The following is a 20,556-nucleotide window of genomic DNA, read 5'->3' on the forward strand; positions in this document are numbered from 1 at the left end:
GAACAAGGTTTGCACAGGTCTCATATACATACTCCTTATGTAGATACCTAAAAGTGAAAGTAGTGAGTAGCTATGTTTTCAAACCCCAAAAGCATCTGTTGGGAACATGAGGGAAACACTATATATGGGAGAGAGAAAATGAAAGTGTTTATGAAGCACTGGGCTAGGTGCCGGGGATCTAAGCAGAAAAGCCCATCAGCCCCTGCTCTCTGGAGTGCCCAGACTGAGAGGCAGAGACAGCACCTGCAAGTTAGACCCCCAGGGCCCGGGTGCAGCTCACGCATCTTCCTCGCGGCATTTCCATTGGTGAAATCTGACACCAAACCGTGGAGAGCCCCAAGGGCTTTGTGTTCGGGGCCCTGCAAGGTGCATGGGAGATCATGGTTCTGTGAGGGGTGATAGGAATGTGTGTGTGCATGTGGCGCGCGCTGTGTGTGTGTGAGAGTGATGGTGTATCTGTTTCTCACACACACACACACACACAGAGTAAAACAGGCACACTGCCCTTGTGCTTTTGAGAAATGCTTGCAGCTAGGTGGCACAGTGGATAGAGCACTGGCTCTGGAGTCAGGAGGACCTGAGTTCAAATCCAGCCTCAGACACTTGACATTTACTAGCTGTGTGACCCTGGGCAAGTCGCTTAACCCTGATTGCCTCACTAAAAAAAAAAAGCAAAACTAAATAAATAAATAAAATGAAAGAGAAACTCTTAGTATTGTGACTGTGAGTTACTGTTAGTACAAGTATCATAGATCTCATATATTGCTGAAAAGACATTTAGCCTGTAAGATGATCGCTTTTGTGTCCAGGCTTCTTCCTTGGCTGGTTCTTCTCTGAGGGTTCCTGTCTAGCAGCTTCGGGCGCCTGCTCACCTGTCTCTGAAGATCCTGGTTACTTTTGGTCCTTTGGCCTTGCAGAGTGGCCATCACCCTGGCCATGGCTGCTGTAGCAGCATCTACTCGGTCCTTTGAAGCCACCTGTGGCCAGCACATCCTCCCCAAAGAGCCTTATTTTCGGGTAGGACTTAGTGTCCTGTTGCTTTGGTCCACTTCTTTCCCCTGCAGATGTCCTTGCAGAGTTGCCCCCCTCGCCTCCCGCTCTTCCCACCCAGGGCAGTCCCACTCCGATGGCCTTGGCTGTTGGCTTGGCACCGGTGGCAGGAGCCCCACCATGCGACTCTCTCTGTGGTGCCTTCTCCTCTGCCCACTGCCCCTTGCCATTGGTGACAGCATCTTTCCAATGCCATGCTGTCACAGAAGCCAGCTGGATAGAGCATGTCCCCACCCGCAGTGGATGAGACAGGACTGGAAGCCTCCACCCTGCCGGAATTAGCCCTGGTCCACATGCTTATGTTTGATATTGGGGAAACCCATTCTTGACCCCAGTGTTGCTGTTTATTCCATATTAGGCCTATGCTGTTGAAAGTAATGAGTCCTCTTAATCACCATAGCATTTAATAGAGGTAGAAAGAAAGATGGCTGGATGATGCACACAGATAAGCCAACTGTCAAACCAGAATTTTGCTGCCCACGTGGTGTTGAGGCGCCTTTGGTGTTTCTAAGATGGGCTGGAGTAGGCAAGCTTACGGCCTCATCAGCCAGGTGCTCTTGAGCTGACGTAGCTCTCTCCAACGGTCTTTGCTGGGAATGCCTGCTCCACCGTCCGGGGCTCTGGCTCCCTCGCTTGGGGAGGTGCAGTCAGCTTTGGATCAGTTGGGTTTTTAGGCCAGGCATCACACAGGCCAGTGACTGCTGCCTGGGCAGCCATTCCAGGCTGTCATGGAGTTGAGTTTGACAGTTTTCTTGAATTCCAGGCCTTGTGGAAGATGCTTCCGAGTTCACTGGCTTGCTGATTAGCCCATGCACTGGCAAACCTCCCAGTGACAGGTCACGGCCAGTCATTTGGAAGGTCCGCGGGATAAATGGCTGGATAGCGTGTCCCCCATCGAATGTTAGAAGAATAGAAGCAACAGGTCTGGGATAAGCCTGGGGGTGCTGCAGAAACTGTTACTCTATCTCCCGGGTGTAACGGCAGCTTTTTGTGCAGAACAGTCCTGTAAGTGCTGGGGAGGACGTCTTCTCTCCTCCCTGAGCTCAGAGGATGCAGGCACAGACAGTGACAATTCCGACTAAGGTCTGTGGTTGGGGCATCTGGACATGACTTGTGGAGGAGGAAGAATTCAGCAGGCAGAGCAAGGGGACGGGAAGGATGTCCTAGGGGGAGGTGATGGTGCCCCCAGAGGCCATGGTGACATGTAGTGCACGAGGGGTAGAGCATAGACTGTGTGGTTAGGTATAATGGTATGGACAGAGGCTGGGAATGTGGGCTGGGGTCAGATTGTGCAGAACCTGGAACGCCAGACAGAAAACCCGAGCAAGACTGCTGGAGAAGCTAGATTTCAGTAAAACTGGCAGGCCACATGACCTAGTGCCTCCCCCGGGCCCCCGTCCTGTCCTTCCATGATATTGGCCAGTTTTAGTGAGTGTCAGACGTTATCTGCAGGGGGGGAGGGGGTAGTTTTCTTCAGGCCTTTGAAGGACCGGCCTGTTGAAGGGCAGTTGGGTTCGTTCTTGGCCCCAAAGGGCAGGACAAGGAGCAGGCTGCAAGGTGAAAGTCATAGATTGGCATATTCAGCTCAACAGGAAGTGAAACTGTCCCTGAGTCACATGGTGGGCTGTGTGTGCGCCATACCCCTGGACGCCTCTAGGTGGAGCCTGGAGAAGAGTTCCCTGGGAATGCTTAGTACGGCTTTCCTAGTGACTTGGGAGAGTTTTTTCTTCTCTGAGATTCTGTGTAACTGTGGATTGGAAATAAGGAATCCTGTGGCCCTGGTGGTGTTCATGCAGAGGCTGGAGGCCATTTCTTTTTGGGGTTGTAGTGGGCTTTCCTGCTTCAGAGAAAGGTTGGACAATGTGACCTCTGAGTTAAGGTTCTGTGATGCTCTGAATGTCCTGAATACTCTCACAATTTCTAAATGGTCTCTTCTCCCCAGTGAAAACTCTTCTAGGACTAGAAGTCATTTAGCAAAGCTCTTTCAGTCTGTGTCTTCCTCCACCAAGATCACGTATCTCTGAAGAACTGAAGAAAGTCAGACAAGGATATTGGATGTAATGACCTCCACGTGTTCTTTGCATTCCGTGATTTTAGAGAAAGAATGGCACCGATGGTAGCTAAAGCTGTGCCCACGTCGATGCCCAGAAGCATCTGTAGCTGTTCACCATAGCCTTTAAATCAGTCAGCCGGTATTTATTAAGCACCTACCACGTGCAGGCATTGTGCTAAACACATGAGATACAAAGACAAGCAGAATAGCCTGTGTCCTCAAGGAGCTTCCGTTCTTTGGGGGACAACTAACACGTGCATACATAAATAGACCTAAAAGACATCCAAAGTCCATACAGGTTAATTTTGGGGTTGGAAGGAACTGACAGCTAGGGGACCAGAAAGAGCCTCATATACAGCATAGCTCTTCAGTGAAGGAGTTTGGGAGTCTAAGAGTTGGTGGTGAGGACAGAGTATACTTTAAGCATGAGGGACAGTTGAGATGGGGTGGGGGGGAAATCTGAGAAAAAATCTAATTAAATACCCCACCCCCACCCAAGAACACGAACAGGCCTTGGCCTATCTGCTTCATTTCCCGTCTGCATAAATGGTTTTTGAAAGTCATGCACATGCTCATCAAAGGTGCTCAAGGGGGAGACGGAGGAGTGTGTGTATGGAGGACTGTGGTTGGCAGGAAGATGATGAAATGCCTGCGTGGATGGCAGGAGGGGATGGGAAGCTCAAGAATGGGCTGGTGTCTAGGTCCGCTCATTACACAATTTTCACCCAGTTGGCCACCAGTCATCTGCTTTGCGTCCCAAGGCAGGAGCTCCAGTGGTCAGTGGCTTTACTTCCCCGGGGCTTGGGTGTGGATTCCGGAAAGGCCAGGGCTCTGATCTGGTGTCAGTGGGGAATTGCAGGCCAGTAGCGGCAGGAAGATGCTGAGATGATGGCCTGGATGGATATGAAGCTGAAACACAGTCTACTTTCGGTAGGTGTGGGTTGAACTATGTGATCTTTGTAGGCTTTTCCAACTCAAAAGATTCTTCTAAATGGGGATGGGCCCTTCTAATCAATCCTCCCACTTTGTGTGCCCAGCAGTGGTTCACATACCTCAGAGGCCATCTTGGCATCTGGGCCAATTCAGGCTCTTCACCTCCCGCAGTGCCAGTCTGTTAACTAACAGAAGAGAATACGTTGTTGCCATCTTAAAAATCTCTCCTTGGCCTTAGTGCATTTCCCCTTGTGTCATCCTGTCTCCATCTGTGTTACAGTCTCTCTTAGTTGCCACCTCCTTGACGGTCAAGGCTATGTTATATTCTTCCTCTGTGTATCATCTGTGTATTCACTTCGAGAGTGTATCTCCTGGCACTTCTTAGGCTCTTCAGCCTGTTGAATGGAGCTGAATTGAATGTCTTTGGGGCTTCCCTCCATGCAGGGTTGAGCCCAGCTCCAGCCTTCAGGTGAGTGAGCTCACCTTGCTTTTCTTCTCCTCCCCCTTTTCTTTCCCTCGTGGGTGGAGCTGGGCACCAATGCGCTTTCTCATTTTGAGGAGGTATTCATCTGAATTTGTTTGGGCGTGCCAAATACATTTGGCAGCTGGAGGTGTGGTTGTGTTCACTATGAAACAGATCATGTGGGAGTGCCATTGATAAGTATGGGCGGGAGAGGTGAAAATTTGTGCAGGCCTGTATCCAAGGTTTCTCCTTCTTATGCTTGTGTTTTGATGAATACTGTAATTTAAATGGATTTGCTTTTGGTTTAAAAAATATATATATACACACACAGATGTACTCCAACCGTTAGAATTGTGTGGGTTTTTTCCCCTCTTTTTTTTTTAGCTTTAAAACTTCTCTTAACACTGGGTGTATCAAAAAGAAAAACTGGGTTTGTCATCGTGATTATTGTAAAATTATATCCTGATGAACTTCTGCAGAAGAATTGAAGAATTATCTATTTCTCTTTCAAGCAATTGTTTTTAAAGAAAATATATTATGGCTTAATTATTCCCAAATGTATAGAAATAAAGCTTATTAAATTTTCTTTTTCCCTTATTTTTAATTAATTTTTTTGTTATAAAGCATTTTTTTTCCTCCAACCCCCCCCCCAAAAAAGGGAAAAAAACCCCTCGTAATAAATGAGCACAGTTGAGCGAAAACAGATGGGCTGTGTTCAATGATGAGTCTCGTTGTGCATGTGAGTCCGTCATTGCTCAGTCAGGTGGGAGCTCCATCATCGGCTTCTGGAGTCACGGCCCATCATTGCGCTGACCAGAGGTCTGCAGTCTTTCAGAATTATTTGTTTTTACAATATTAATGTTACAATAGAAATTGTTTTCCTGATCTGGTCGCTTCGCACTGCCTTAGATCATATGAGTTTTCTCAAAATCTTCTCTTTCTTCATTTCGATCAGTCAATCAAAAAAAATATTAAGCTGCAAGTATGTGCCATGTACTGTGTTAAGTGCTACAGCACAATTTCATTCCATTAATATACGTAAATTGTTTTGCCATTCCCCAGTTGTGGCACCTCCCCTCCCCCCCTTAGTTTCTGGTTCTTTGACACCAAAGTGAACTGCTATAAACATTTTTGTAGCTAAAGGTCCATTGGCTCTTTCTTTGCTGTCTTTGGGATGTAGACTTAGTAGTGATCTCTCTGTGTGGCTCCAGCTGGACTTTGTTATTTTTGTAAAATTCTGCGAAGCAGTCTTTAGGTAGTTTAGTATAGAAGTAAATAAGGAAATTAAGCAGGATTGTCATTTTTATGCTGTTGGCCTGGCCCAGCCATGAACAATTCATATTCCTCTACTTATTTAGGTCTATTTGTATTTGTATAAAGAGTATTTTATACTTGTATTCATATAGCTCCTGTGTGTACCTTGGTTGGCAGGCTCCTAAGTATTTATACGTTCTCTAGTTATTGAAGTGGAATTTCTTTTTTTAATCTCTTCTTGCTGGATTTTTACTGGTAATGTATATAAATGCTGATGATTTTTATGGATTTACTTTATAGTCTGCAACTTGACTGAAATTGTTTCAATTAATTTTTATTTGATTCTTTTGAGTTTTCCAAATATACCATTTGAAAAAAAACATAGAATTTTATTCCTTTTCTGATTCATGTTCATAGCATTTCTTTTTCTTGTCTTATTCCAGTGCCACCATTTCTAGCATTCTGTCCAATAGAAATGGTGACAGTGGACATCCTTACTGCTGCCTTAGTCTTAGATATATACTGTTCACCATGTTAAGGAGAGGTACATTTGTTTTTATGTTTTCTAATGTTTGTAATAGAAATGAGTGTTTGCCTTTACTGATGTAATCACAGTTGTTGTCATCAATGTAGTCCTTTATGTTAATAATTTTCCCAGTATTGAGTCAACCCTGTGTTCTTGGTAGAAATACGACATGGTCATAGGGTATCACACTTTGTGATACCTCTTCATCAGTATTGTATTTTAAGCTTTAGTATCAGTGTGCATTAATATTGGTCTGTGGTGTTCTTTGTTTTGATTCTCCCCGTTTAGGGTACCAAGACCGTATTTGTATTATCCAAAGAGTTTGGCACAATCCTTTTCCTATTTTTGCACAGTTTGTATAATTTTTGGAATTGTTTTTTGAATATTTTATAGAATTTGCATATTAATCCAAGGGTTTTTTTTGGGGGGGGGGAACTAATTTATGTCTTGTTTGATTTTTTTTTCTGAGATTAGATTTTAAAATGATTTAATTCAATCCATCTGGATATTTTATATTTTTGTAAATACTGATACATTTCATTTAACTTACTGACATATAGTTGAACAAAATAGATTCTAATGATATTCTTCATTTCTTCTTTTGTTTCTTGGGATTTCACCTTTTTCATTTTTGAAACTGATTTTCATTTAATTTTCCAGAGGAAATATGAAGTCTCCCAGTGGTGGGGACTCCATCCAGATTGTATGTTCCGAGATCATTAGTGTTCCATCTCACTAAATCTTACCTTTCCCTTTTCGTCAAAAGGCACTCCCCCTCCACTGAATTTTATTTAAAGAAAGTTTCTTGGAAATTGACCGTTGGGAGACACTTCACTAGTTTTCAAATGTAGCCTCTGCTTTGTTGAAGCTTGGCCATTGGCTGACTGCTTGGTGCTTTGGATTGACCATGTATGTAAGCGATTCCATTCTGTGTTCCTCAGATCTGTGACTTCGGCCTGGCTCGTGTTGCAGATCCAGACCACGACCACACAGGCTTCCTGACAGAATACGTGGCCACACGCTGGTACCGAGCACCTGAAATCATGCTGAATTCCAAGGTCAGTCCCCCATTGGGCGTCCCACTGTCACACAGGGAAAAGTCAGCTCCACAGTTAGGCTGGTCCTTACACAAGGGATACATGCCCCTCCCAAAGTTCTTTTCCATCTTTATTGGACCTGCTAAGGCTTGTGTTTCATTGGCAGAGCCTTTAAGAGCCCAGGGCCTGCCTTCACAATGCCGTCATGAGGCAGTCAGGAGGGCATTGGGAGGACATTAAGAACCAAGACATTCAGGCTCACACGGTTTCTCCCTTTCTTCAGTGCTTGATCCATGTGGCGGCCAAGCTCTCGCCTCTTCTAAGCTGTCGTCTCTCCTTCTGTTCATCAGTGGCTCTTGTTAACTTGGGGTGTAGTTGCTCCACAGGCTGTATTGGACTGACACCTCAGGATCATGGAGGATTTTCTCTCCACTCCCCAAATCTAGTGCATCGGTTGTGAGATGTTACTTAATATTTAGATATAGGTTATGTGTATTATTAGGCAAGCGTCTAGTGTGTGCTTGGCACCGTACGAAGTGCTGGCGATACAAATATAAGCAGAAAGACAGTGCGGTCCCTCGGGGAGCTTACATTCTAAAGGGAAAGTGCTTTATAGCAGACTGCCTGGCCTGTAGGACACCCTTCATAAGTGGTGATTGATTGACTTAACACATTAAAGGATTTTCTCAATCACATGGCTGTTGAAATATTGTTAACAAAATGTTTAAAAGTGAAGGTTGCAGGTGCCATGCTCAGAACACCTGCTCTGAAGTTTACTTGGTTCCTATCTTAGTTCTCCCTGCTTTACTCTGCATTTGCTTGTAGCGACCTTCCCAAGATTCTCTGAATTCTTCATATTTGTCATTTCTTAGAGTGCAGTTATGTACCATTACATTCTTACATTACAGGTTTTTCAGTGATTCCCTAACTGATGGGTATCATCAGTTTCCAGTTTTTCAGAAAATGCTGCTCTAAGTATTTTTGTATGCGTAACATAATAGCTAGCTATAGGACTTCCCTGTGGTCTAACCATCGGAGTAGCTCGCCAAGAAAAAAGGTCTGCGTGTGCAGTGTGATGTTGTACTGTGTGGTTCCAGGCTGTTTTCTAGCCCTGTTGAGTGTGTTAGGGTTCCTGCCTTTCCAGAAAGCCTCTGCTCTTAACTGCTTCATCTTGTTATCTTTACTGATCTAATGGACTGGTGGTTAGAACCTTAAAATTGGTTTAATTTACATTTCTTTTATTAATGGTTTGGAGACCTCTCTGATATGGTTGATCAGTAGTTAATGGTTCATCATTTGAGAACTCTGTTCATCCATTGCCTTTGAGCACTTACCATTCTTATGTATTCGTATCAATTCTCTATGTATCTTGAAGCAAACCTTTATCAGAGACATCAGATGTGAAGATTTCCCACCAGTTGATGGCTTTTCCTTATCCCAGCTGCATTCATGTTGTGTGTGCAAAAGCTTTGTATGTGTGTGTGTGTGTGTGTGTGTGTGTGTTGTGTGTGTAGGTGTGTGTAAGTGTAGGTAGATAGAGATTTATTATACTTGAGATTGTCTCTTATAGCTTTCATAATCACCTCTGCCTCTCCAGAGCATGTTCCAGATCCTCTGGGGGGTGGGGCAGACGACTGACTGGCTTAGAGGTGATACAGACTGGAGGAGGTGAGGGACCATCTTGGGGTCAAGGCTCTGCTCCCATGATGGTGTTTTCTTGGTATCCAGTGCTCTTCCCTATCACGCACACAGTGAAATGCGAACTACTCCGTGTGATGTGGGGTTCCCCACCCTTCCAGCTCCCCCTCTGCCTTTTCCAGCCATATTTCAAACGTAACCCTTTGTGTGCCCTCTGCTTGGCTACTGTGCAGGACAGCCTCACTGACTCTGTGCCTCCCTCGTCCAAGGACTTGGCCCGAAGGAGTTCTTAGGACTTGGCCCGAAGGAGTTCTTGGCTGGGCTCTGGCTTTCTGCGCCCTTCTCTTCCTTCAGAGCTTTGCTCTCATGCTGCCTTCCCTGGGACGCCGTCCCTCAAACACTTGTGGCCCTCCTTGCCTGCTGTACTTCTGGCCTCAGTTAGACATCTGTCCCTAGAATGGGGGCTAGTTTGGGCCTACCTCTTCACTCCATGTGGAGTGTTTGTGGGAGGCCTGAGGAAGACAAACTCTCAGGTCGTCTTGAGAAACCTCTATGGTGGAGGTTTGTGAGTAGAAGACCCAGGCCCATGTTTTAGCTTGGTCCGGTAAGTTCTTTAGCCACGGCGGGCACTTTCTGTCTGGAGGTAAGTCCTCAGCGTTGGTGCCTCCGCCCCGACCAGAGCCACAGTGCTATGTAATTGGCCGTGCTGTGGGGCCACAAAGCCCTTGGGCCTGGCCGGTGAAGCCTCGAGACTCTTCTCAGAATCAAGTGAACGGGTGAAGGAAATGCCGCACCTCCCTTTAGAGAGGAGGAGAATGAAGCTGCTGCCTGCCGTGACTGCTATTTGGCTGACGCCGTCCCGTCCTCTCCTCCTTTCTTCCAGGGTTACACCAAGTCCATTGACATCTGGTCCGTGGGCTGCATCCTGGCAGAGATGCTCTCCAACAGGCCCATTTTCCCCTGGAAAGCATTACCTTGATCAGCTGAACCACATCCTTGGTAAGATTCCATGTTTCCTCCTTTCCCAAAGCTTCAGTGCTGTAACTGGCTCCTTCCCTTAATTCTGATTTGTGGTCTAGACGTTTTTCCTTTTCCCGCGTTGATAGCTTTCACGCTGTCCGTGAAGGAGAGGGGGTGGGGATGGAGGGACGTCGCACCTCTGGGAAAGGCAGCAGGGCTCATTCCAAGGCTGGTGCACCTTCCCCATCCATCTGCGGGTGTGGCCCCACAGGTGTGTGCTGTGTGTGGTGACAGATGTTTCCTTGCTGGGGGCGGGGGGAGGGCTCTGAGTTGGGAGTGCTGGCTCTCTTGCCAGCTAGCTCGGTGACAGGCTCCTTCCCTCGCTCAACCTCAGCTTCCCCGTCTGTGAATGAGGGCATAGATGGCGGCATGGGCCAGCCCTCCTGCCCTCCTCTGACACCTCTCAGGGGCTTCTCTCTTGTAAAGTCCAAATCCTTTCTTCTGCTAGGTATTCTTGGATCCCCGTCCCAAGAAGACTTGAACTGCATAATAAACCTAAAAGCCAGGAACTACTTGCTGTCTCTTCCTCACAAAAACAAGGTGCCATGGAATCGGCTCTTCCCCAACGCTGACCCCAAAGGTACGTGCTCCTCCTGCAGTTCCACCTTCTGGCTGGCCAGAGGGGTTCTCTGTGATGGTCAGGTGCTCGGCATGTCTGTCCTGGGGACCTGGAAATGACGAATGTTGGCGAATGCTTTTAAAGCAGCCTTTGTGCCCCCTCGACTAATTAGATTGCTTCTTTGGCTCTTGTGGGGGTGGGGGGCGAGTCAGCTCTGGTTTCTCCAGTCCCTGTTCTGACAGAGCCGCCCTTCTTTCTCAGTTTTGGGGCCCAGACACAGGAATATTCACTGTTGTTGGTCAGAAGCCCACCCTTAGCCCATCTGTCTTTCCCAGCCTGTTTGCTTAGGTCTTTCATCAGACTGATGATGCACTGGGGTGGGTCTGGCTATCTTGGTCTGCTTCACAGAGGTCGTGTTTTGAATATACGGCTTCACGTGTGCATCGTCTATTACTTATGAGATTGGTGCACACCTTCCTAACTGAGTTATGTCACCTGAGCAGTTCACTAGTGAAAATACACGTGTTGCCGTGTCCGTGTTCCAGGTTGCCTGGCAAGCTCATTGTAACAGTGCAGTGAAGCAGAATTCCATTTCTGCGGCTCCAGTTTGCCCAGGCTTCGGTTGGGGTGTGCTAAGGACTCTCTTGGGTGGATAAATCTATTGCTGTCTCAGTGACAAGGAAGAACTGGTCACCAGGGTGGAACGGATGAGATCTTGATGTCAGGAAGCTCAGAGGAAGGATAAGGTGTGATAATTTTACAGTGTAGGTCAGCCCAGGCTGGAGGACAGACACCCAGGAAGGGAATTCTGAGTTTGGAAGAAGAGGGGATATTCTGAGAGGCAAAGGTGGGGCAGGAGTGCTTTGCCCAGGATGGCAGCCAGTGCGTCTCCCATGGAGAAGGCCAGACTGACCAACCTGGGCACTGTTGGAAGGGAGGGATGACACGGCCGGGTAGATTGGGGCCAGGGATGACGGTCCTTTTATGACCTAGAGTCAGACATGAATTGATGTCGAGGAGAGGAGCAGCCTGGTCAGGCCTGTGCTTGAGGGAGGTGACTGGCACAGGGCCTTGTGGCTCTGGATTCCCCACCTTCAGCCAAGTCTGAGGATTGGAGCAGCCAGGTGGGATGGCCGGTACTTTGCCCGTGTGCCCTGAGCCCAGAGCTCAGCCTTAGGAGCCAGCAGGTGTGGCCACAGTCCAGGACATTGAGGACAAGTTCGTGTCTTTGTTAAGCTCTTTTAGAGGCAGATGAGCCCAGGAGCAGATTCTTCCTGTCACATCCCCCTCTCCCCCCCCCCGCTTTTTTTTTCCACCTAAACTTGGTTCTCCTTCTAGCTCTGGATCTGTTGGATAAGATGTTGACATTTAACCCCCACAAGAGGATTGAGGTAGAGCAGGCACTGGCCCATCCCTACCTGGAGCAGTATTATGACCCAAGTGATGAGGTAAGGAGTGGGTGAGGCTCTTCCTGGGTGGGCTTCCCCAGCGGCCAGTCTGTAAAAGTTCCCTTGGGAGCTTCCTAACACGAGGGAGATTCCTGAAGAATTCTTCCACCCCACCCTACCCCACCCCACCCCACCCCAGCCAGCTTTGGAATGGCCCATCTCCTCAGTCGCCATCTTCCATCCAGTCATTCATGGACACCGTCAGCTACACTGGGAATGTTTGCTGGGGGCACTGAAGAGAGAGTACCAGGGAATGGGGGAACTGTTTGGGGAGGCCAGTGAAGTGTGTTTTTAAGAAATAACTCATTCATATAGCACTTTAAGATTTACCAAGCTCTGTACAGGGTTTTGCTTTTAAAACTGTTGACAGCCCTGTGACCTCTGCTGTGTTCTTGGCAAAGTCAAGGCCACCTACCAGGTCCCTTCTTGTGTATTCATCTAGCATGGAGAGCTGGGGGCAGTCTCGTGCCTCGATTTCCTTACCAGCCAAAGCCCCTGAAGCTTGGGCATAGAGAGTGAGTACCTGGGAAGGCAAATGTGAGGAGGGACCAGCTCTCTGGCCATCCTGAGGCTAACCACACGGTCACTGCTGACCTTCAGCAAGCGTATTTGTTAAGCTCCTACTGTGTGTCCAGACTGGGCTGAGCATTGAGGATACGAGGACAGAAATGAACAGTTCTTGTGGTCCATCAGTTCTGTGTGCTAAGTCCCCTCGTAGCTCTCTCTAACACAGTTCGGTCAGCCCACGTCACTTCCATCAAAGAGCAGTTCCCAAGAGAGCGCTGCCATGTCTTGAGCACGAACCACCCCCTAGTCTGGTCTCAGGGTTCAGAGTCCTGCCCAAGGGCACTCTTCTCTCCCCCCTCGTGGTTCCCCGTCCTTGGGGCTCCCCAGCTGATATTGACACCCTGCTCCTCAGTGGTGGTCTGCAGTAACTCTTGGGAAGTCACTTCATCCCTCTACCTGTTTCACCATCTTTAAAATGGTGGTTCTAATTCCTGTCCTTCCTGTCCCCTGAGATGAGGTGGGGGCTGTCAGTTGCCTGAGGTCACGCACGTTCCAAGCGGCAGAGGCAGGATTCCAGTTGGCCCCTCTGACTCTAAAACCATGGGTCCCGTGGTGCCACGCTGCGTGCCTTCCAGCTTGGACCCTGTATCTTCTGGGTTCGTCTGTGACAGGTGACGATCGACAAGCCTCTAGTGTGGTTGTGACGTTTGTAAGGCGCTTAGCCGACCTCAGAGCGCTGCCTAAATGTCTGCTAACAGGCTGGGGGCCCTTGCAGACCCACGTCCCAGGAGGGGATGTACTGTGGCTCCTTCAGGTGACAGTCAGACCTCTAACACTGTGTGTACTGATCCCCACGTACATGTGCCTGGCTTAGAAATGGGGTGGGTGCCAGGGTTTCTGAGGCAGTTACTTGGAATTTGAAACACATTTCCCCAAAGAAAACAATGGTTTAAATGGCGGTTAGATCCCAGAGCAGCCATAAATGCTGACTTAACCTATAATGTCTCTTAATTATAGTACTGGCGACCCGAACCATCATTTTATGACAGGGTTTCTGTGGGAAAACACATTGGAAGTTGCTTCCACCTTGGGGTGACATGCCTCCTCTGCCAGATGGTGGGAGCAGATAGTTCCCCACTTCCTGCAGAGCCAGAGTGCAGGTCTGGAGGCCAAGGGAGAGCTGGGTCACTGGGGAGGGCTCTTGGCTTGAGCAGCAGGGAGATCTATTTATGGAGCCTGGTCAGATGCCAAAGGAAGTCTTTCATTGCCTTGCTTATCTTGGGCACTCGGTAAGTATTTGGTGAAGTGAAGTGAATTGAGGCCGTGGCTCAGATATGCACAGTGACACTGGGGCAGTTTCATGGGTGACTCCTCCTGTGGCCCCATTGCTGGCGCCATTTTCTGACCATGGCCTAGACCGATGCTGTGATAGCCATGATTTCGGTTGTACTGACCGATCCCCTGAGGACCCAAACCGGCCGCTCTCTCAGAAGAGACGTGAAGCTGCTGGAACTTAGCGGCGCTCCCCAGCTGACGTAAGGTCTCCTTTCTTTTCCAAGCCTGTAGCCGAAGCCCCGTTCAAGTTTGACATGGAATTGGATGACCTGCCCAAGGAGAAGCTGAAAGAACTGATTTTTGAAGAGACCGCTCGATTCCAACCCGGATACCGATCTTAAACTCCTACAGGTAACACTGCTTCCACCGTCTCCAGGAAATCGGGGCCCCAAGGGCCGAGGAGGGGGTGGTTGGGTGATGGTGTGCCCTTCTGGGGCCCTCTGTTTTTTAAAGCATGTCCCCTCGACAACCCAATGGGACAGGGGAGACAAGGATTGCAGCCCCCAGTTTACAGGAGAGGAAGTCAGACAAGACGCTGCCAGCCCTGGTGTGGTGATTTTAAGTCACACGCTCTCTCCACTGCCAGTCCAGGCCTTTGTGGAGTCATGGTGGATTTTTCTAGCCAGAAACGTTGATCCTCTGCAGGTCACCCAAACCACTGGGTCCTGTCGGGACTGGTAGGCCCAAGCTGAAAGGCCATGATGGGCAGCAGAGTGGTTCAGTGGGTAGAGCACCCCTGGGGCACTGTTGGGTAGTGGCAGAGAACTTCAGTGGAGGCTTGTCTAATGGTGTAAAGACTGTAGAAGTTCAGAGAACGCAGAGCTCAGGGCAGGCACTCATACCTGGTGCATGAGAATTGCCATCTTGAATCAGCCCTGTGCACCAGGCAACTCAGAGGCCTATCTTTGACACTTGGCACCTTCTTCCAGGTCTTGGAGGGTGGGCCCCGCTTTGACCATAGGAATTGAGGGTTGAGCAGCCATTAATTAAAGTATAGATAGCAAGCAGCTGCTCAGGGTGGTGAGTGCCAATGCTGACAAGGCCCGAGAGGTCAGAAGTACCAGGGCATTGAAGGCCAAGACTCAGGCTAGGTGATAGGAGCCTTGGGACCATGAAGGACCTGGGAGGTCATCTCGTCTGACCCCCACTTTTCGCCCAGTTTGATTGGGTGGCCTCGAGGAGTCAGGAAGACCTGAGGTGACATCCTGCCTCAGGACTTACCAGCTGTGTGAGCCAGGCGAGTCACTTAACCTCTCTGCCTCGGTGTCTTCCTCTGTAAAATGGGAATAATCATACTAGCCCATACTTGCCGGGGTAGTTATGAGGATCACGAGGGGACATGGGCAGATGACATGGGGACACTCGAGCCAGTGCTCGCCATTATCATTACTAGTATTGTTCGAAGCTCCCAAGGTCCCATAGGTCCAGTGACTCATACAGCACTGCCTCCCTCAGAGGCTGTCCTCACCGAGCCTGCTGCTGCCCACCAGGCTGCCCTGTGGAAGGCTCTGGGCTGTGCCCTGACCCCTTCCTCCTGACTTTGGTCCCCAAGCCATTGATGCTCCCCCAGTGTACGGGTCTCCTTCCTTCCCTTTCCCAGGCCCAGCAGGCTTTCTGAGGGGGGATGCAGAACACCAGCACCTACTGAGTGGAGGGCCCCACTGTTCCCCGCCATTAGCCCTCACACTCCACCACCGGCTGTTGCCTGTCCCTCGGCCCAGAGTACACTAAATGATCTGTTTGACCCCATGTGGCTAAGCCGTGAAGTGGTCATGATGCCTGTTTTGTGCAGAAGGAAAGTGAGGCTCAGAGGACTTGCAGGGCTGCCCAGGGTCAAACAGCTGATCCATGTCTGAGGCAGGGTTGGCACTGAGGTCTCTCCTGCCCAACAACACACACTTCCAGAGGAAAGCAGTTTTATTAAAATAGTCATTTCTCTATAGTGAGCACATCTTTAAAAATAGGGAAAACTTCTTTCCTCTGCCTCCACTGGCCTCACTGCGATGGCATGGCAGTGACCCAGGACTTGGAGGCATCTATGTGGATAGAGCCCTGGAGTCAGGAAGACATGATTTCAAATCCACCCTCAGTCATGTGCTAGCCAGTGTCCCCAGCAAGTCACCTGACTTCTGTCTGCCTCAATTTCTTGAACTCTAAAATGGTAGCATAGCACCTCCCTGGCAGGGCTGTTGTGACAATCAAATGAGCAAAGCACTTAGCCCAGTGCCTGGCATATAGTAGGTGCTTAATCAAGGCTTGAGTCCTGCCATGGTTACTCTCCCCCTGCCCCCCAATAAGAGCCTGAGAGCTTCTTGAAAGCCAGAAAAGCCTAGGCTGCAGTGTCACCGGGAGATTGGGTTTCTCTTGGCCGAGCACATGCCGGAGGCAGGGCGGGTTCTCCTCTCCAGAAGATAGCCATCCTGCCTGCCCCCACATGCACGGAGGGAGGGTTTGAGAGAGGTCACCCACACCTATGTCAAACTTGCTTCAGCAGCAGTGTTGAAACCATGTCTCAGAGGCAAAGCCTTCCTCGACAGAGGGCTCCTCTAATAACGCGCCCCTCTCTTCTCTCTGTAGGGGACCCTGACATGCTCTGCAGGGACGTTCCTCTCCCACTTCTCAGTCCTTGGTCGTGTCCCTCTGGCCTGTCTTGGCTTCTCCACTTTTAACTCCTTGGAGCCGTTCCAAGGGGCGGCTTCTGGTAGTTGTGGCTTCTCTGCTTTTGATGAATTCTTTCAGCCTGAAGAATCGTGATTGACACTCCCGTGTGTGTTCCCCATTGGTGACTTGTCCGAGGACACTGACTGCTCACCATTCGTTTAGTCTCCTGCTCGCTTTCCGGTCTGAGAGATGCAGTGGTTCCTTCCACTCCTGAACCGATGCTAGACAACTTCCCCGGGGACCCTCGAGTTGATGCAGTAGTTTCCATTTCCCTGACTTGGCTTCAGTCACTGGCATCTTGTTTTATCCTGTTGTATTGGAGGGAGAGCTAGATTAGGACTGTTCAGGGCACTTTACGTCAGTGACACCCCCTCGTTTGCACTTCGACTTTGAACCGTAACTGTTTACCCCAAGCAGGAATCATTGAAATCGATCTTAATTAGAAGTCAACAGGCCTAGCAAGTGTGTCTTTTACCTTCATCCCAGGGATGCCCTTGGCCACCATTTTACTAGACCCAGCATGGATGGGGGGCTGATTTCTTCAAGCTCCTAGGAAATTAGGATTCTGTTCCAAAGGCTGGAGCTGGCCACGGTGTGTTTGTGCTGGTGTCCCACAGCTCCCTGTCCCATTGCTCCGGGCCCTTCCAAAGCTCATGTTATATGCAGTAGTGAGTGTTTACAAAATGTATGCAAAAAGACCCCATCCCTAACCCCCCACCCCTACCCCCTGGGGGCAGCTGGCTGCCATGGATCACAGCCTGAGAGTTGAGTGGATGTGGACTCCTGCCCTCCAGGGAGGGAGCTCAGTGTGTGCGGGAGGCCGAAGGTCTGATCTTGGGGTAGGAGCAGAGGGAGGGGCGCCTGTGCCCCAAGCAAGGAGGTGCCACTCTTCCTGCTCCTGTAGCATGCCTGCCTCACCTGCTCGCTCCTGACCCACCCTCCCACTGTGCCTGGGCAAAACCCAGCACCAGAGTCCTCCGTCCACGGTGATGGCCAAGAGCTTCCTCCTGAGGCCGTGGCCGCAGAATCTCCCCGGTGTCCCAGCCCATGCCGGGCCTCCTCCCTTCTCCCTCCGCTGCTCTCCTCTCCGTGGTGAGAAACCTGCCTTGTTCCAGATAATGACCGTGCCCTCGCATGACTGTCACTGCTTTCTGTGCACAGACGACTGTCTTAAGCCCCATGCCTATTGATGGAGACAGAAAATCTCTCGTTACCTCTGAGTTGTTTTCCAGCAAGTACCTTCGGAGAAAGAATTCTGTTTTTAGCTTCTTGTTCCCCTGCTTTCCTCTTCCTTGTTTGATTTGGGCAGCAATGGAGAATGGATTCTATAAAAGACTGCCTGCTAATATGAACAGAAATGCACTTGTAATTCATGGAAATAAATTTAAGTCTGATATCTTCACACTAACGTTAAGGTTTAGTTTTGCTTTTCTCTGGGCTAGTGTGTTCGGATGGGCAGTCAGGCTCAGCTGGCATCCCTGGGCAGAGCGCTTACCTGCCTCGGGTGGTCAGTGAAGGTAACCTTTGTACAAAGCTCTGCCCAGTCTCTTACGACTCCAGTGTGCAGGGAGCACGTGGCCTCAGTTTTCCTGATTCCTATGCCAGGTATTAGAGATGTAGTAGGAAAAATATTGTGGCCAAGAACTGTTCTTTGGAAGTACTCTTGGGTGGGAGGCTGTGATCCTGCAGGATTTCCATTCCCCTGCCCTTTCTAGAGGGCTGCTGCCACACTGGCGAGCTCTCCAGGCCTCACCCTCGGCTCTGTTGGCAAAGCCAAGTTGGGTCTCTGGGGTCACAGACGCTGGGCTTTTCATTTGACTTTCACCTCCACACTTGTGCTTCTCCCGGGAGTTTCTAGAATCAGTCTGGAATCAGGTGTAGACATGGAACTGTCCTCATTTTTCATTTTGTAAGGAGTGTGCATGGCTTCGTTTCCTCTACTCCTCTTTGCTTTTCAGATGCATTTATCTAGAAATATAGATTTAGAACTGGAAGATTTAGGCCAACTCCCCCCCCCCTTTTTTTTTTAACAGGTGAAGAAACTTGAGGCCTGTAGAGTTCAGATGACTTTTCCAAGGTCGCACATGTAGTAAGCAGAGTCTGGGTTTGAACCTGGGTTTTCTGCCTCCAGATTCAGCACTTTTCCTCTGGACCATGCTGCCTCCCTTGTGTTTGTATTAAAAGATTGGTCTTCAGATCCTCCTTGAAACCACAGCCTTGGTGTATCACTAATCTGGTGCTCTGGGCAGCCTGCTAAGATGGCACCCAGACCTTTGGCCACGAGTTTGTAGTCACTCTTGGCATTGGGCATGCCAACAGAAATCCCATTAGAAACGTGCTAACCCACGACACCAGATATGCAATGACATAACCGAACTGCTTGAGCTTTGGCTCTGAGCCCTCAGAGCGATTTAGGGGGAGGTTCCCCAAAAAGGCTTTTAGCAGCTGAGCATGTGCACCTGGAATCACAGACCTTTAATGCTCGAAGGGGCCTTAGAGATCACCTAGTTCAGCTCACCCATTTTATAGGAGATGAAACTGAGACCCAGATGAGTCTTGAGTGGCCATCCTCAATGAAAAAACACACTGCCCGCCATTTGTTCCACATCACATTTAGACCATTTCAGAGCAGCTATTAAGTTTGAGCTCTTTTTCTTATGTTGATATAATTTTTAAAGAAATTGGTAACTTTTGTAGTCTGTAGTATGGTACTAGTATGTCCATGCCTGCATCTGCAAACGCACGTGATCTGGGCCCTTGCGAAGTACTTTTATATTTGTAAATCAATGTTTCCGAGTAATCCCCACTTGGTGGGAAATATTTTTGTAAATGCAGCCATTAAAAAAAAAAACTATTGAGCAGTCCTTCTGCTGATACTTTTCAATGCACTTGGGCTTCTAAACGGCTGTGCCGCTGTTGGAAAAGCAGTGCCGTCAAGATGGCGGCCGAGAGAGAGTCCGGCCAGCCCAGAGCAGCACGTGAGAAAGCGTGGCCGTCCCAAGCCACTGGCCGTGACTCGCGCCTGCGTGGCCGTCCGTGGCCCGTGCTGTCTTCCCTTCCTGGGGCTGGTTCCGTGTAGGGCACTCGCCGAATGCGTCCCAGAAAAAAACGGCTTCGTTTGTACCTGCTTTGTCTTGTCGGTGCCTTTTTAGTATTGTACCCCTAACCTCTGCATAAGTGACTTAATTGATGGTAAGTTTTAAAGAAACATGGAAAAGGGAGATTTTTATTAAGAATCTGAATGTATATTCTTCATTGTATTGTTTTAACTGAACATTCTCTCGTGGCATTTGTGAGCTGGTCAATCTGTATAAAACGATTGTAAGTAGCAAAGGTTTCTATTCCCAGTGGACCCTTTGGATGTTGTACCCGTACCTTTGGGAAAAACCAACCAACCAACAACCTGATTCACTGAGTGTTTACTGCTTTTGACATCCAATCATTAAATTGTGGCCCTGTCTTACCCAGACACCGTTGTCGTCTGTGTGTGTGCGTGTGCGTAGAAAGACGGGGGAGGGGCTGCTTTGGTAGGTCCGTCGCCACCCCCCACCCCCTCATTCCACACTTCCTCAGACCGACAGGATCCCAAAAAGAGAGTTGACAGGCTGTCACATTGGGTCGACTCCTAGAAAATGAAATTGGATAGGGATAAGGTCAGTTGGCATACTCTTGGCTCCAGTCACTTTATTAGGATACCATGGGGAGCCACCACACCTAGGAAAGAGAGAGAGAGCACAGTGTAGTCCAAGGTCTGTGTGCATCTGCGATGTCCGTGGAAGCCAAAGAAGCAGAGGCGGCCCCTTTGACCTGAAGGACGGTCCTGGGTAGCCGATCACTTGATGAGTAGTGTCTTGGGGAGGCACATGAAGGGTCTCCGTCGTGCCCTGTGACACCATGAAAATGGAGGGCCTGAGGATAGCTAGTGTGGAGGAGGGAAGGTGTTAGGTTCCTTGCTCTGCACTTACCGGAGGGGACCTCAGAGTCCACCCAGGCCAACCCCTCAAAAGTGAAGGACCCAGCTCAACAACACCGAGGTAAGTGGCAGAGGTGGGTTTGGAACCCAGGTCCTTGG

At 49.2% G+C, this 20,556-nt stretch overlaps 1 protein-coding gene across 1 annotated transcript in view; it reads left to right on the forward strand.

The window, feature by feature from the left end:
* MAPK1 (mitogen-activated protein kinase 1) overlaps positions 1-19,953 on the forward strand; it is an 84,906-nt gene extending 64,953 nt beyond the window's left edge. Inside the window, 7 exon segments of the mRNA XM_078154487.1 lie at positions 7,221-7,337; positions 9,838-9,912; positions 9,914-9,953; positions 10,423-10,554; positions 11,872-11,981; positions 14,048-14,174; positions 16,401-19,953. Coding sequence (XP_078010613.1) covers positions 7,221-7,337; positions 9,838-9,912; positions 9,914-9,953; positions 10,423-10,554; positions 11,872-11,981; positions 14,048-14,164 — 591 coding nt within the window. The 3' untranslated portion in view covers positions 14,165-14,174; positions 16,401-19,953.
* Positions 19,954-20,556: the final 603 nt, after the last annotated feature.

Source organism: Phascolarctos cinereus, unplaced genomic scaffold (genome assembly GCF_003287225.1).
Source record: "Phascolarctos cinereus isolate Bilbo 61053 unplaced genomic scaffold, phaCin_HiC Scaffold_4;HRSCAF=312, whole genome shotgun sequence".
Lineage (NCBI taxonomy): Eukaryota > Metazoa > Chordata > Mammalia > Diprotodontia > Phascolarctidae > Phascolarctos > Phascolarctos cinereus.